This window comes from Vitis vinifera, chromosome 19 (assembly GCF_030704535.1).
Source record: "Vitis vinifera cultivar Pinot Noir 40024 chromosome 19, ASM3070453v1".
Classification (NCBI taxonomy): domain Eukaryota; kingdom Viridiplantae; phylum Streptophyta; class Magnoliopsida; order Vitales; family Vitaceae; genus Vitis; species Vitis vinifera.
In genome coordinates this window covers 9,300,423-9,317,353 of record NC_081823.1, presented here as the reverse complement: position 1 = coordinate 9,317,353, position 16,931 = coordinate 9,300,423, and the positions used below count along the sequence as shown (strand labels likewise).

Genomic DNA, 16,931 nt, shown 5'->3' with positions numbered 1-16,931 from the left:
GATAATTTTTATAATTTTTTTTAAAAAATTAATTATCTTATTTCATGTATCCTTCGTTATCGAGGCCAAACATAAGACTGATGTCCCTCATGAGCCTTTGAGCGAATAACCAAGACCGCGACTTCAAACCATAATTGTGATGGTCAAGCGTCTCCTGGAGAGCTTGTGCTGAGGTCCGAGTCTGGGGTTGACCTTCATGGGCGGACTAACCCAAAGAACCCACCTCAATAGAGGGTGGGGCCGGTCCTAGCCTTTTGCAAGAAGACATGGTGGGTTGCGATGACTCCTATTTAATTTTTGGTTAACAAATACACTTACTTCCCTTCGTTGATCGAATCGTCGTCATTCTAATAACAAAAATCATAAACCAAACGGTGGGTATATTCCGATTCCAATATGGATTTCATTTGGTGTTGTTTTCTTTTTGGTGGGTCCTCCATAGTTTGTAGTATTCAGTCACCATATAACGAGAGTACAAAGTAGAAACCCAACTAAGAAACCAAAGTATATGAAGACTTGAAGCTGCGGTTAGCATGTGGGTATGGCCTTGGCGGCCAAACCGCAAGCAAATAACGTGGGGGAAAAGGGACCACCACTGTTCACCACCATTTATTTTTATTGGTGTCAACCATGTCCAGAACATGGGGGGCCAGCCTCCACTGCTGATTGCAGAGAGGTCATGTTTGAATTCTACACATACCACCAAATTAGCTCAGCCCAGGGATTGGGTCATTGAGCGGCAGAAAGAACTTCTCGAAACGTCTCTTTTCAGCAGCTGGTGGTTCAGCAAACAAGGTGGTATATAGGAATGGCAACGGGGCGGATTTTTTCGGGTACCCGCCCCGCCCCTAATGGACGGGATTGAAATTTAATAAACGGGTTTTTAACGGGTATAGGATTTTTTTTTAAACCCGGGGTGGGTTCGGGTATTACCCCATCCCGCCCCGCCCCGTTTACATATAAAATCAAAGTTAAAATTTAATTTCATTTAAATTTTAAATTTAATTTCATTTAAATTTTAAAATTAATTTTATTTAAAATTTAATTTTACTATTTTTAATATATAGATAATAATAAAAAAAATTAATAAAATAAGTTATAAAAAATATAATAATTTTATTATTTATAAATATATTTATTTTAATGTAATTAAAAATTTTAAAAGTAAATTTTTAAAAAAAATTAAAAAAAAAAAAAGAGGTATTTCCCATACCCGCCTCGCCCCACTCCGTTTAATTTTTTAAACGGGATGGGGATGAGAATTAGTTTTAATAAACGGGGCGGGGTTGGGATGGGGGCGATCCGTCCCGGACCTGCCCCGTTGCCATTTCTAGACTGATATACGATCTATAAATAAAATAAAATAAATTTTTTTAATAAGAAAAAAAATAAAAAATATTGAGTAATTTTCTTTTGGAAGAAGAAAACTCCACAAAGGTACTTGGATGACAAGAAAAGATTTGTTGTCACGCAAGGAATAGAGAAAATGGGAATGAATTTGGGGCAAAGTGCGGGGAAGACGTATACATATCATACTCTTTTGGGTGGTAAACGTAAGAATAAAATCCAGAGATGCCCACACCCAAAGGGATGGCAAATAGAGCGATGACCAGTGGCAGTCCCACTCGTCCCTCCACCTGAAACGTCCTTTTCACAGTATCACGGGCTCGGTAAACGGTATTTTTTCCATTGGCTCGCTAGTAAATGTCGGGTTGCGAGAATAGAAAAACGGTGGGGGGCACGAGAATGGGAATGAGATACGACGTCGTAGGAGAGGGAATGGGCGTTGTCGCTGTCCGGGTCTTCGGAATGTCCCCAGCTATCGCCGACAGCAATTAAGACAAGTGTTGGGGGGGTGGGGCTGAGATGAGGGTTGCAGTCTTTGCAGAGAGGGATAATGATGGCGACCTGAGACTGCAGCAACCGGAGGTATATGGTGGAGGCCTATGGGCTATGGGCTACGGCCTATGGCCTACGCTGTGCCCTTGCCTGTGTGTAATTGTGTCGGAAAGCGACGCATCTACCGACGCTGCCTTCTTCCCCGTATGGTCGCCTTCTTCCCTCCCTACATCACACCATTCCTCAGACCTTTTCCTTTGTGTTTGATCAATACGTTCTAATATGCAATATTTGGATGTGTATCATGCTATGCATTTTGCCAATATCATCTTCACTACTCCCTTCTCGTGAAAATTCCCTCTCCCTGTCATTATCCTCCCGTGATCCTTCCTCCTTGAGTATCTCACCTTCCAGTCCCTCTAAAAAATCTAAAAAGAACTGTCAGAAAAAAGGCTGTATCAAAAGTACTGATTTCATGGTCACGTTGGGGTTTAGAATGAAGCTTCTCCTTTTGGGCACTCCTTTTCTCATGTGCTGCCCATGCCATGGCTTCAACTGGAGATGGAGATAATTCTTGCAAAGTGAAAACGATTTATCTTGCTTAACAGTAGCTTTTAAGGCTGTTGCTTCGTAGGAAATCAGTGTAAGAAAGGAGGCTGCTTTTGAGTGTTGAAAGAGGCTATGAACCCAAAATATTTTCTATGGAATATAATGAAATATTGTCAAACACTTTGATGATCATAAGATATTTTCCAACAATGTCCAAATCTGTTTATTTCAAAGAATCCTACCATCTAATCAAACAGAATCGATTCTCCCATCTAATCAAACAAAAGTAATAGCCACAAATTGAAGATATTTATGCTCGGGAGAGATTGTTGAGAGATAAAATTCTTCAATACAATTATCTAAATTTTAATATTTTTCAATTAATTATATTACATCTGCTGCCTATAAAAGGAAAACATCATTTTAGTATCAATTATGTCTAAATACACCAATAAAAAAACCATTTAAATATATCATAAAAAAAAAAAAAATACATGTGCTAAGGAACATTGTACGCATATGGAGTTCAAATCCATCGTTCAATTTGGCATCAGATCTTGATTTTAAGGAATGTCATGAATTCGAGTTGTCTTTTTCATAATTTACATGTTTATTCCTTTCATTTACGAGTTGTCTTTTTCATAATTTACATGTTTGTTCCTTTCATTTATTTTTGTTCTCTCATTTATAATTCTTTGATATCTTTTCCCCTAATTTGCAATTTTATGATACTTCGTCATGTGCAAAGTGACTCCCCCATCTATGATAGGTGTTAAGGAGTACAAGCCGTAAATGAAGGAGGGTGTTAAGTAGCATAATATATATATTAAGTTCAAATCCTATAAATTTAAATTTTAAAAAAATTGGTCATTTAACGATACGTGCTTCTCCTCTTTCTAGTTCAAATCCTATAAATTTAAATTTTAAAAAAATTGGTCATTTAACGATACGTGCTTCTCCTCTTTCTAAAATTCTTTGTTTTGCAAAATATTTATCCTTTTTTCTCGTAACTCGAATTTATTTTATGATCTTTTTATTTGTATAATTTATTTTATAATTATAACCTTGAGATACTTTGTAAGGAAGAGTGGGAGATACATCCCTAAAAAAACAAAAAAAAAGAGGCTTCATTTTTAGTTTGTGAAGTGGTGGGAGTTATTGGCGTATGATGTGAAAGATGAAGGAGAGAGAGGGAATGAGATCGGGAGGCGTTGAATGGAATTGATGCCTTAAATGAGCTTGGACAAATTTATTGAACCAGAGGGGAAAACAGCCTTTTTACTGAGTTATAACTTATAAATAAATGGCAGGGTTCCATGGCCTGGGACTCTCAGACTCTGAGGGTACGTGGTGCCATCGTCACCTAATTTGTTTGATTTGATACACAGCAAAAGGTTGGACTGTTCTGTGGCACTTGTACCAGCCATTTTTGCATCACTTTGATGTAACACTTCTCTTCGGTTGTAAAATTTTTCCATCTACATCCTCATCATCACGCCATGCCTTGCATCTCATGCAAAGTCCCTTCACTTTTCTTCCAAACTCCCCCACCTTTCCCCTCGGTCAAAGTCCAACCTCTTCTACCCTATGATTTAGGATCCACTTCATGACCAAATCTTCTTGTTCAAATCATTACAACTTCGACTCCTTCCACAATCCCACCAACTTAATTATTCCCCGTTTCATCATTTTAAAATTCACTATGGTTTAAGACTCCTTCGAGAGCAACTAATGATATTTTCATGACCAAGTCTTTAACAAAATCACGAATATATTGATACTTGGATTTGATGAGATATATCGAATATATAAAAAATATATCAACGGATATTTTAATATTTTTTTAAAAACATTTTTATTATGTGTTAAAATTATCCAAAAAATTGTTTTTATTTAAATATGATATTATCATATATAATACCATATTTAATACAATTTTAAAATTCACTATGGATTAAGACTCCGTCTGAGAGCAACTAAGGATCTTTTTCATGACCAGGTCTCTAACAAAATCACGAATATATTGATACTTCGATTTTATCGGATATATCGATTATATCAGGTATATCAAAAATATATCGACAAATATTTTGATGTTTTTTTAAAATCATTTTTATTATGTGTAAAAATTATCCAAAAAAATTATTAAAGAATTGTTTTTATTTAAATATGATGATTCTTAGATATAATATCATATTTAATATAATTTAAAAAATTATTTTTAAAAATCTAAAAGATTATTTGCAATGATTTTTAGTTAACAAGTTTTTTTTTTTTTCAAAAATTACCATTTTTTTGCTATATAAATTATTTCTAAATATCAAAATATTAATTGTTTCTCCATTAAAGCAATTTTTCAAATACTATCAATAAAAATGTCATACACAAAAGGCTTTTACCAAAATAACCCTAAAATATCCACACACAAAAATGTTCTACTCAAATCAATATTAGACAAGTGGGTATTTTTGTCTTCTCCTATTCAATATCCAACGCTTTCAAAACATAAATAAACAAATATAATCCTGCTAGAAAATGTTATATTTTCATACAAATTCCAAATATTCAAAGCCTCTTTTAGTCTTTCCATTAAAGTGCCGTTGTCAACTTGAACACTTTTATAAGGAAGAATAGTCCTAATTGAACCATCTATCACCCAAAGTTTCAATGTTAAGAGGGTGGAGATGAAATTCAACCAAAGGTAAGGATAGATTTTTAACTATTTTATTTATAAATTTTGAATTATAAATATATATATATATATATATATATATATATATATATATATATATATATTTAGGATTTTTGTACATTAAATGAATATATTTTTAAAATCGTGCCAAAAACAATAATGGGCCTGTGACCATAACCAACAATTAAACTACCAACAACTAACTCTGTCCCTCATCATTCTAGGATCCTCCCCACATCATTAATTAACCTTCAAATCCAAGAACCAGAGTTTCTCCACGTGTCGGCTCTGTAAGAACAGTAGCACCATAGCACAGTGGCCTCTGGCGGTAATCCGAACATAATTCCACTTTTGTTAAGAATCTGTGAACAGCTACTGAAGCGGGCAGCGGTAAAAATAAAGACGCCGTTAACTTATCGGATCATTTACGGCTCAACCTCTCTGCCCATTCTCGGTTACCGTCAGCGGTTTCGTATTTCTTAATTTTAATTAAAAAAAGAAAAAGGAGGGACACGTATGCAAAAACTTTATAGACAACGGTGACAAATAAGCGAAGCAAAGCGGAGGCTCTCTTTCTCTCTCTCTCTCTTCGCTGGAACCTTCACAATTTCGAGAGAGAAAGTGTGAGGAGTGAGAAAAAAGGAGAGCTAGATCTTCCGTGAAGTTTTCTCAGGAAAATTTCACGATTTTCCCGGCTCATTCGATTCTCGTTTTTCTTCTTTTTGCTGATTTTGTTTTGATTTTTTTGCGTTCTTTCTGGTTGCTGTCTTTGTGTTTGTGGCGGCTCTTTCTCCGTGGTGTGGTACTGGTTGGGATCGAGCTCTGGAGCTAGGGTTTCGGGAAGGTAACTTTATGCTTTTATTTATTTATTTTTTAATGTTTTTGTGTTTTTTTATTTTGGTTTTGGAATTTTGGTTTGGGGTTGTGGAGGAGTCGGTAGGTTTGCATTTTGGAGAACTGACTTGTGTGGAGTTTTGGCTTGAGATCTGGCCGTTTGTTTACTGGCATTGTTGACATTTAATGCACTTTCGGTTTTTTGAGGGGTTTCGTGGTATGAAAGCGGGTGGTGATGGTTCGGATGCTCTGACTTTAACTCTTTTGAAACGCTTTGTCTGCTATAGTTTTGTAGGTTTTCCTTTGAGATTGAGTTGGATTTTCCGTTTCTTTCATTTTCTGTCTTTTGCTTGTAGAGGTGTCGCAAGCTTGAGAAATGATACAGGAACTCCCTAGAGAAGGATGATAAATTGTAGTCTGCTTTCAAGCAACTCCTGAAGAAATTTGTCTTTGTAGCCTGTATGTGGATTTAGGAGCTCCAGATCTGTTGTTTTTTCAAGTCTTGGAATGGATTTATCAAATCTTGATGTCTCCATTTGGTTAGTGTGGGAGTTAAGAGGGAAAGTGAAAACAATGTCTTCCTCATGAACTTTTTAAGTGTCATGCTGAATTTGAAGGAAACAATTCAGAGAAGATACATGAAAAAAAGGGCCTAATAGTCTTGTACTTTTGCTATTCAAGTGTTGGAAAAGTGTAACTTGGTAGAAAAGTAGGTACTTTCCTTTGCTTTCCAGTACTTTCATCCTAAACAAACACAGCCAAAAGGGTTTTACAGAACGTAACTGGAGGTTGCATCCATACCCCCTTTAGTGGATATTACTTATACTTTTCATGCATATTGCATCAAGTGAGTTACATTAGAATACTTAAATCACTTCTGTTTTTTTATGATGTAGAGCATCCTGGATTTCTATGAGCTTGCCCCGGGTCTCATTTCTTTCCCTGAAGCTTGAGGTTAAATATTGAAATGTCAGGTGTGTACACTAGTCTCTTGGATGCCTATGTCATTTACCAGACTTAAAATTTGTGGGTATATGATGTTTGGGTCTACTTAAGAATTGAAAACAGTTGATAAATTTTAAAATTGTTCTGAATCCTGAAGTGGTATGGCTTATGAATATGTTGTAGTTAATTACTTTTATTTTGATGTTAAGGACTAGAAGAAGGACTGGGGGCTCAAGATGAAATAAGAGAAAGAAGATCAGATTTGGAGAACTCAGAAGATGAGAGACGGAGATCAAAAATTGCCCATCTCAAGAAGAAGGCAATAAATGCTTCGAATAAGTTTACTCATTCTCTTAAGAAACGAGGAAAAAGGAAAATAGACTACAGAGTTCCTTCTGTTTCCATAGAGGATGTACGAGATGCAAAAGAGGAGAGTGCCGTTCATGAATTGCGTCAAAAACTCCTTGACAAGGATTTGTTGCCACCTAGGCATGATGACTATCATACTTTGCTGAGGTAACTTTCAGAATACTGACATGGGACCTTTTGCACAAATTGGCTTGGTTATTTGGCTTTCCGCTTCATAAATTGCCAATTCAGATATTTTTATTGGGTTCTCAAATGTTTTGCCAAACTAGGATGAAAGCATTGTGTGTCAGATCGGATTTGAAATGACCTCCACTATGTCTTGTTATCATTTACATCGTTATGTGTGCAGGGATTAAATTAGTAACCTCTTTTTAACTTTCATTATGAAGATTTTTTCAATTTAGTTCAACTTTTGTTGAAATGGTTCATAAAATAGAATGCACTGCTTCAGTTCTTGTGGGTATCCAAACCACCTGCTTAAGTAAATTAAAACTTTTAGTGAAGAATGTGTAGAGACTGAGCATGTTACGTAACATAGCAGTAATTGTTTGCTTGTGTGGTATTTGATATAAGCTAATCTGCCGTATGATTGCACTGTTACATTTCTTCCTGCCTTTATAGCTAAGGAGGGATGGGTGTGTATGTATGCTGGCATTTGCTGCCGCTGATTTAACCTTGACTTCTTGGTCTTTATTTTTCTTGTGTGTAGATTCTTGAAAGCTAGAGAATTTAACATTGAAAGAACGATCCAGATGTGGGAAGAAATGCTTAATTGGAGAAAGGAATATGGAACGGACACAATTCTGGAGGTAATAAAATCAGTTAATGCCAATAGCAGTGCCTGTGTATTTACAAAACTATAGCAGTATGTCATGAATGCATCATATTCTGCAGGTATTCATTGTTTAGAGTGCTTAGGGTTGTGAGTGACCATATTCTTTAATAGTTCTAACTAGGCATGATAATTAATCAATATTAATTATGGCATTGAAGATGAATGGTCAAGTTGATAAGTTCTTAATATCAACTTGGTCTGTACTTCAGTAGCATCTGAGTTGTACTGCTCTTGGCTTTTCTACAATGGATGATTTATGAGAAATGTTTTTGTTTTCTGAACATTATATTGCCTAATCCTAACACTGTATAATCGAAATGAAGGACTTTGAATTCAAAGAGCTGGAGGATGTCTTACAATACTACCCTCAAGGATACCATGGAGTTGATAAGGAAGGAAGGCCAGTTTACATTGAGAGACTTGGGAAAGCTCACCCCAGTAGGCTTATGCGTATCACCACAATAGATCGCTACTTAAAGTACCATGTCCAAGAGTTTGAAAAGGCTCTACTTGAGAAATTCCCTGCTTGTTCAATTGCAGCAAAGAGACGGATCTGTTCGACAACAACGATATTAGATGTACAGGGCTTGGTATGTCAATCTCTTGCAAACAGTCTTTACCCAAAGTGAATTTGGTTCTCTATCTTAATTTTGTGCCTTTTAAAAAGTTTCTCCTTCTCGAATGCTTTTATAAATTCATTATTGATTCAAGTACATGTTTGTGTATGCCTTTCAATGGTAAACTAGTCAAGACATATGTGCCTCATAAAACCAGCCTCATTATAGCCTTTGCTAGATTATGCTGTTGATATAGTATAGGGGAAAAATAACTGACTTTTTGTTTGCTAATGGAACATTGAGAGTGTTTCTTGCCCTTTCTGTGGCTGGTTGATTCTGTTAGTTACAACTGCCTATTTGCAGAATTGTTTCAGGCAATTGACTACTAATGTCATTACAGGGTATGAAAAATTTTACTCGAACTGCTGCAAATCTTGTGGCTGCCATGGCTAAGATAGACAATAATTACTACCCTGAGGTGCCTTCTCTTTTCATGTTATTTCTTTTACTGTTGTATTTGTTTTTAATTGTTCACCATCTCTACTAAAAATAATAATTATTATTATTGTCACATGCATTTACAGACACTACATCGAATGTTTGTTGTCAATGCCGGTCCTGGTTTCAAGAAGATGCTTTGGCCTGCTGCACAAAAGTTCCTTGATCCAAAGACAATATCAAAGATACAGGTAAATGAGTTACTTTATGCCTAAATATGATTTTGCATTTTTTTATTCAGTATTAACTGGCTCTATGTTCATTTGGTTAATTTCAGGTGCTGGAGCCCAAATTCTTATGTAAACTTCTGGAAGTCATTGACTCAAGGTTTGTGTTTCACGCTCATTCTGTTTTGTTAATACTCCATTTTGATTTCTAATTCTATTTGTTCCTTGCATTTTTCTTCATTTTTTCCCCTTCTTGTTCAGTCAACTGCCTGACTTCTTGGGTGGCTCTTGCACATGTGCTACTGATGGTGGGTGCCTGAGGTCTAATAAAGGTCCATGGAATGATCCTGAAATAATGAAGGTAGGAGTCCTTTGTGTTGGAGTGGCTTTTGCTTGTAGTATGTATTGATTCCATTCCTTTGCAAGAAATTTTGGCAGCCTTGAATCTTTAGGTTGAGCTGGTTTATCTGGAGATTGGCCAAATTGATTCTCATTTAAGTTTTTTCTAATTTGTAGCTTGTGCATAATGCGGAATCAATATTTGTGAGGCAAATCACCAGAATAGTTAATGACCAACAGAAACTCGACTCATATATTCAGATACGCCCTCTGAAGGTAACTTTTAGTTTTCTTGATCAGCAATATATTGATGTGGTATAAGGATGCTTGTTAATTATTGTGTTATCAGGGGAGAGGTAGTGATACAATGACAGTAGAATCAGGATCAGATGTTGATGATCCTTGTTCTCCAACAGGACAAAGGAGCTCTTCATTTCCACGATTGGCCCCTGTTCATGAAGAAGTGAGTTCTTGTACCTTCAACTCAGATTTGTTTCTGAAATTTACTTGTTGTGGAGGCATGCACCATGCACAATGTAAATTTCTGAAATCTAATATGCACACAAGGGTGTATAATATTGTGACATGATTTCTAATGTAGATATTCTGTGCTTATGTGTATGATATAGAAACTGTTACTTATGCAGGCCAGGGCATCAGATCCCAATTCTTATTACAGCTGTGATGATCATTTTGGTCTGGTTGATGAAGCTACTGGCTACGATCAGGAAGTGGGACATACTCAGGGCCAATCGCTTAATGATATGGGAAATTCTTCTAGTGGGAAAATATCAAATTCAGGAGGTATCTCTTGAACATCATTATGTTACAGAATTCCTTTTACTTTTAGATTTAGGATGCGCAAGATCTACCATTTTTTGTAACAGTATTTGAGTACATATAGATACTAACCACGTGGTTGCTAAATGTTTCCTTACCACTTCTATCTTTAGGATTTATTCATGAAATTCCTGTCTTTTTTAGGTATTCCAGTCAACCGAAGGTCCAATACTGTCAAGGAAAAGGTGGAGAACAGGAATTTTCAGTTTTTGGCAAGAATGCTGATATCTTTCCTGGTTAGGCTGGTTGCATTTATTCGTAGTTTTCCCTTTGAATTTTGGAGAAGGCAGAGCAACATTTATCCATCTAATGTGATGGAAGACAACCAAAACAGCTGTTCAGGAGCTGACGAAACTGTCTACAAAGAAGACCCTATCCTTCCATGCATACAGCGCCTTCAGAGCATAGAGAAAAAATTTGAGGAACTTAGGAACAAGCCTGCTGAAATTCCTTTTGAAAAGGAGCAAATTCTTCTTGAATCTTTGGATAGAATCAAGTCTGTTGAGTTTGACCTTGAGAAAACAAAGAGAGTAAGCCTCGTTCTTACTGTCTGATATATTTGAAAATTTTGACATTTAAATGTATTGATTTGTAACCTCCTCCTTATGATCAATGTTTGTTACAGGTACTTCATGCTACAGTGATGAAGGAACTTGAGATTGCTGAGCTTCTGGAGAATTTACGACAGTCTAAGTTTCGAGTAAGTCGCTTCACAAAACTTCCCCTTTGTCCACTGAGAATTCTCACTCAATGTGTTTTTTTGTTTTGTTTTTTCATCTTTTGTTTTCCATTTGTTATTTTTTTCCCCTCCCTTTTGTTTTTCGTTTTCCACTTTTTGTCTGTCATTTTGTTTGTTTTTCGGTCTTAGATTCTACAAATTTGTGCATCAGCCAAGGCATTCTATTATGCCTCAGGGTGTCCTTCGTGTGGGAGTAGTATTAATGCTAATTTATGTACCACCAGAAAATCAAAATATGGGGAGGGCAATAGAAATAGATTTAAAAGCAATAGAAATAGAAATATTCATACTGCTAGTATTGAAAACTCAAGCTCCATTTAAAAAGGAAAGTGAAAAAAGAAAGAAAAGGCATGTGCTGTAACTAAGCTTTAAAGGTCCCAAATGTTTGTAAAAACATATTTGATGCATCCACTAATAGTTCATACAACCATTTTTACAATGAATTCTTACAATGGTGAGAATACTTGTTGCAGCGAAGAAGGCTCTTCTGTTAAGTGGTTGAGATAGACTGTGAATGAGCTACATGTGCATATTGGAGTTACCCGTGATGACAATGCAGAAAAGTATGTAATTCTGGAGGAGTCACGCAGAAAAGTATGCTATTCTGGAGGCGTCATTATTAGTAGTCCATACACGAGCACTGCCACTTGGCACACCTTTTTTTCTTCTTTCTTCAACTTGTTTTCGTTTTCTCTTACAGGAAGTACTTAACAGAAATTACAGTTACAACTGTTGCGGGTCTTTACCCCGCACAGATTTGAGATAATGTAGAGAAGGAAAAGTTAATGCAATGTTATTGCAGTCCGGCATCCTCTGTTCCCCTTGTTGATCTAACTGCCCTTTTTATTTTGAAAGAATTAAATCCCGATTCCACATTGGCCCAAATCATTAGTTTGTATGTTTTAAGGTCGACAGGATGATTAGCTTTTCCATTCCACATAGGACCAAATCATTAGTTTATGTTTTAGGGTTGACAGGGTGATTAGCTTTCCAATAGGAGAGAGTTTTTTATTTAGTTTAGTAGATAATAGTTATTTCGTAGCTTCATATTATCTACATGTTGGGTGGGAATGCAAGTGTTCCAGAGAAGTTTGTTCCTGTCTTTAATAGGAGGTTAAAGGCTTCCCTGTTTTTATAATTAATTTTGTGTCCATTATTAATTTATAAAAAAAGGGGCCTATGGAATGCCCGAGCTTAAAGTAATTGCCATCTATCTCGGAAATGAAAAGTCCAATTTAGCCAACTTTGTTGACTTAAGTAGGGTGGTAGCCATTATTATTTGAATTTGATTTGTTTTCGTAAGTTTAGGTTGAGCATAATGACTTATTATTGGTTTGGTAATAAACCCATATAACAATTAGGTCGTGTTTGGGTTTATATTGATTTTAATGACTTATTACTGGTTTAGTAATTAACCCATATAACAATTAGGTTGTGTTTGGGTTCAAGGTTTTAATTCGATTATTATGTGCATCATGTTTGGATTAACCTATTTAGTCGAGTATCTGAATATTGATGCGATATAAACACGACCCACCAGCATGAATTATGACCTTAGACTCTAACCTAAAGCTAGATCCGTGGCATCAAAGCAGGATATGACATTGAAAGAATAGAAACATGTTTTAAGCTTATGAGAACATAGGCTTCCAAATATTTTAGGCTGGCTATTATTTGTTCCATTTGAGATAATCTTTTCATCCAAAGCCCCCTCCATTCATTGTCTAGTTGAAGAAGATACAAAGGACTTCATTACTATAAGAAAGAATTTCTCTATCAAGTAAAACGATTGAATGAATTACAATGAAAAAGAAAATGGTTATGTTATGCATTAGATTGATTATATTATCAATTTCTTGGGTGTCCTATATGATTTTTTTTCGCAATAAAATGATGGGAATAAAAAAAAGGAAGGTTCATTCGAAATAACCACCACCCTTCCTTTTCCATAATCTTGTTACTTTCATTAATTTATTAATTATTAAAAACAAGCTCACGAGAGGCACGGGTGTTCAAGTTGCATTTCGATCATGAAATCTTGTACTTTCATGATTTTATTTCTTTGATCAAATTATTAAAATATACCCAAGCTCAACCTACACGTAACAATGTGATTTTTGGTAGAAGAAGTTATGCTTTTAATTGTCCTTTATAAATTTATTTGAAATAAGTACATATGAAATGAGGCATAATGGTATATATGAAGATGAGAAGGATTAAAAGGGGTGATGTATTTGGATTGAAGTCTTCAACTAGCAGACAGGATAAAATGAATTGACAATACAAATACAATTATCCTTTTTAACTCTCACCCCATAATTTAATGTCGTTTTCAAGTCATATCAAGAATTGCTAGCCAGTCCTGTCTCTACTAGAAAAGATCACAATGAAATCCTGAAGCCTTGCCCTGAGAGCATCCTTTTCTCTGTTGGACCTTTGAGTGGCTCTGCTTGCAATTGCACCCTCAAGTTGTCCCTTGGCAGAGAGCATGGTGGTGGATATGGATGAGCCCACACTTTGAATCAGGAAACCATCTGTGAGTATGGTCTCTCCATTGATTTTTTTTTTTTTTCTTTTTTTTGAATTTTTCCCATGTTTTTGCATTATCCTTAGCTTAAAATAAAATTAGTCTAGCATATCTTTCTGCTTAAAAGTGGTGTCAAAATGCTTAGTACTTCTGCTTCCCCATATGGAAGCACCACCGTTCTCTTCTCTGCAAACCAGCAAAATGTTGTGTTTTGCTGCCACTCTTTATCACTTCATGATGTAATGATAGGGATGATAATAAGATGTGTTTTTTTTTTTTCTTTTAAATAGATTCACTCCCATCTTTTATGTAGCTGATTTGGGATAAAGATGAACGAGTTAAGAATGAATTTAATTTAATTTTTTAGAACCTAGGGTGACTTCAAGGGAGGTTCAAATATTGTCTTCACCTCACCCTCACCTGGTTCTAATTATATATAATTAAATTTTAAAATATTTTTATTTATATTTTATTTCATTTCTCTTCTCAACACATATAAACTAAAAAAAAAAAAATACTTCTTAAATAAAATAGGTTACAAAAATTCATAATATTTATTTTTTATAAAATATGTTTATTTTAATATGAATAAAAAATTTAAAAATTTAAAAAATTGAAATAAAGAAATGGTGTGAGAGGTATGAGAATTCTCTCCTATGCAGTTTAAATATTTTTTTGGGATAGAGATGTGAATAGGTTCACATAAATGGAACGGGTCAAGCTTGAGATTGAGTGATTTATCCTAAACCCACGTAGTTGTTATCCATAGTGATTTTGTCTAATTCATTATACCTAAAACCAAAATTTGAAAGATTGTACTATTTGTTGATGGTGGGAATCAATGGTGACAAAGTTTGATGCAATTCACACATGAACCCAACACGTTTTTTGCGGGTTTGAGTTAATATAAATAAGTTTCAGTCAAATTCATGTCGATCGGGGGCATAATCCATTTAATAAATAAAAATTTTTTGTGTGGACCTACATAACACTGAGTTTGACTCAAATTGACTTATCTAATAATTTTGTTATTAACTTAATTATATTTTTAAACTATTTAATCTATATTTAACTCATTTTAAATTTGTTTTTAAATAAATAAGTCAATTGAATCATAAATATATTTAGTTGAAACATTAATCATATAAATAGATGCAAAACTTAATTCAACTTTATTATTAAATAGAATGATCTGATTATTAAATGGGTTATACGATATGTTTTTTTTCTCCCTATAATGGGACAATTGTGTTTTGGGCCCAATTGAGCCCAAAAATTAAGGTTTGATCCATATAATTTACATAAATGATGGAAATGATATAGGATATCAAAAGACCAAAATACTCATTGACGTTTCATATAAGTTTTTTTTTGTCTTTATTGCACCACTATTCATACAACCATAATAATTCTATTTTAACCATTTGGATTTTTTATTGTTTTTTAAAACTTTTTTTTTATAAATAATTGAAAATCAACATTATTTTCTATTTTAAATTATAAATAAAGAAAAATTACATTCAAAAACTATTTTAAAAAATACTTTCTAAAAAAATGGTAATATGATTCATATATATATATATATATATATATATATATATATTTAAACATTTAATTAAAAAATGAAAACTCTTTTTAAAAATAAAAATTGAAAACCTTGTTTAGTACTATTTTTTGTATGGAAATAATTAAAAGAATTAAAATTCATTCATTGATTATTCATTAAATTTTATATGAAATTTTTTTATCCTTGCTTATAATAACAGTAAAAAGATTCAATATCTTTAAAAAAGAAAAAAAAAAAACAAAAAGTTAGAAATGAGTAATACTTAATTGGGAATAGAAAAGGAAAAAAAAACACAAAAAAAAATTAAAATTTACACTCACTATGTGTTTATGTAAGAGTTAAGAGTATTGTAGGGATTAATGAAGGATAATTTTCTTCAACTTAATTTTTACACTTTATTTGGGTCTTGGACTTAAATGTGCATAATATATGGATCTTTGGTTAATTTTTGAGCCCAGCTAGACCCAAAACATAATTCTCCCCATTATAAATATGTAGTATTTGACTTTATATTTTAGATATGATTATTATTTGTATCAGGTTTGGGTTGAATTATTTAGTAAAATACCTAGATTTTCACACGACATGAACACGATTTACCAACATGAATTGCCACCCTAATGGGAATCAATAACATCAAGGCAATTTTTGAGAGGTAGTAGTATTCATTGCTAGCAAGCCACACACATTCTACACAAAGGAGCATGCGTGAATGATAAAAGGGGAGAGGGGACCCAAATTATAATGTCCCCTAATGCAACAATATAATCCTCTCCAAGTAATGACTCTTTGCATTCCACACTTATCAACCCCATGCCTTAATTCAATATTTAGACATCCCCCCTCTTTTTCCTTTTTCCTAGTGCCTTTTTCTATCTGAAACTTCCTTCGCAATCCCCACATTCACTTTCTTCCACCACTAATCTTACCTTTTCCATTCTATCAAGATACTCCTCTCCCACTACCCCACATGATTTTGATACCTTTAACCTTGCTAATCTTAATGTAACGTCTCAATGAATCCATTCAACTCCTTCCAACAAAACCCTTTCTTTGTTTTTTCAATCTTCTCTTTCCCTTTTGTCCATAGTTGAATGGGTTTCTGAAGAACCGGCTTCCATGCAGCTGGGTGGTCCAAATATTTTCAAGGCAATAGTGGGCCTTTAATACAAAGTCCATTCTTGATTATAAAAGGTATATTTGTATGCATAAATGCTCCAAATCCAAGGTTAAATTATTGGGTAAAATATGCTACTAACAAGATGGGCATTGACCAAATCTCTTCCATGCGCTTATAGGACAAGCTTTCTCTCTACTAACCCTTCGGTTATAGGTAGAGTGAGAAAGAGAAAGAGAAAGAGAAAGAGAAAGAGAAAAAGGAAGGGAAAGAAGGGAACCTTCTCTATGTGGTGGTCCATTTAATGGGCTACAAAACCATTAAAGAAACATGGAAAGCTCACCTCTGCCATCATTTAAAATTGCAGGATCCAACGTTCGAAAACAGGTAGTTCAACACTTTGGACTTGGACTTGGACTTTGCCCCTCTGTTCATTTCAAAGCCCCCCCACCTCCCCACAACGTATACTTTTTTTTTTTACTGTTTTTCTTTTCCCCTTTTGCCTACCATTCCCATG

General features: G+C 34.5%; 1 protein-coding gene across 3 annotated transcripts; it reads left to right on the top strand.

The window, feature by feature from the left end:
- The first annotated feature begins 5,817 nt into the window (after positions 1–5,817).
- Positions 5,818–12,012, top strand: LOC100263435 (phosphatidylinositol/phosphatidylcholine transfer protein SFH13). Of its 3 annotated transcripts, XM_002268004.4 has the most exons (14): positions 6,811–6,888; positions 7,069–7,375; positions 7,938–8,037; positions 8,387–8,653; positions 9,021–9,098; positions 9,205–9,309; positions 9,396–9,445; positions 9,547–9,646; positions 9,802–9,900; positions 9,974–10,087; positions 10,272–10,428; positions 10,609–10,994; positions 11,090–11,164; positions 11,677–12,012. In XM_002268004.4, exons 1-14 carry the CDS (start codon positions 6,882–6,884, stop codon positions 11,695–11,697), a joined length of 1,866 nt encoding a protein of 621 aa, XP_002268040.1. In that variant the 5' UTR covers positions 6,811–6,881; the 3' UTR covers positions 11,698–12,012. The 3 variants fall into 3 exon arrangements, with proteins under 3 accessions (XP_059591150.1, XP_059591149.1, XP_002268040.1); XM_059735167.1 differs by lacking the exon at positions 6,811–6,888 and adding an exon at positions 5,818–5,924 and having other exon boundaries at positions 11,090–11,766; XM_059735166.1 differs by having other exon boundaries at positions 6,805–6,888; positions 11,090–12,012.
- Positions 12,013–16,931: the final 4,919 nt, after the last annotated feature.

What these genes read in the sequence shown, in the direction of transcription:
- LOC100263435 (XM_059735166.1), top strand. An exon ending in ACAATAATTACTACCCTGAG is followed by an intron (nt 9,099 to 9,204) that starts GTGCCTTCTCTT and finishes ATGCATTTACAG; the next exon opens with ACACTACATCGAATGTTTGT. An exon ending in GAAAATATCAAATTCAGGAG is followed by an intron (nt 10,429 to 10,608) that starts GTATCTCTTGAA and finishes TGTCTTTTTTAG; the next exon opens with GTATTCCAGTCAACCGAAGG.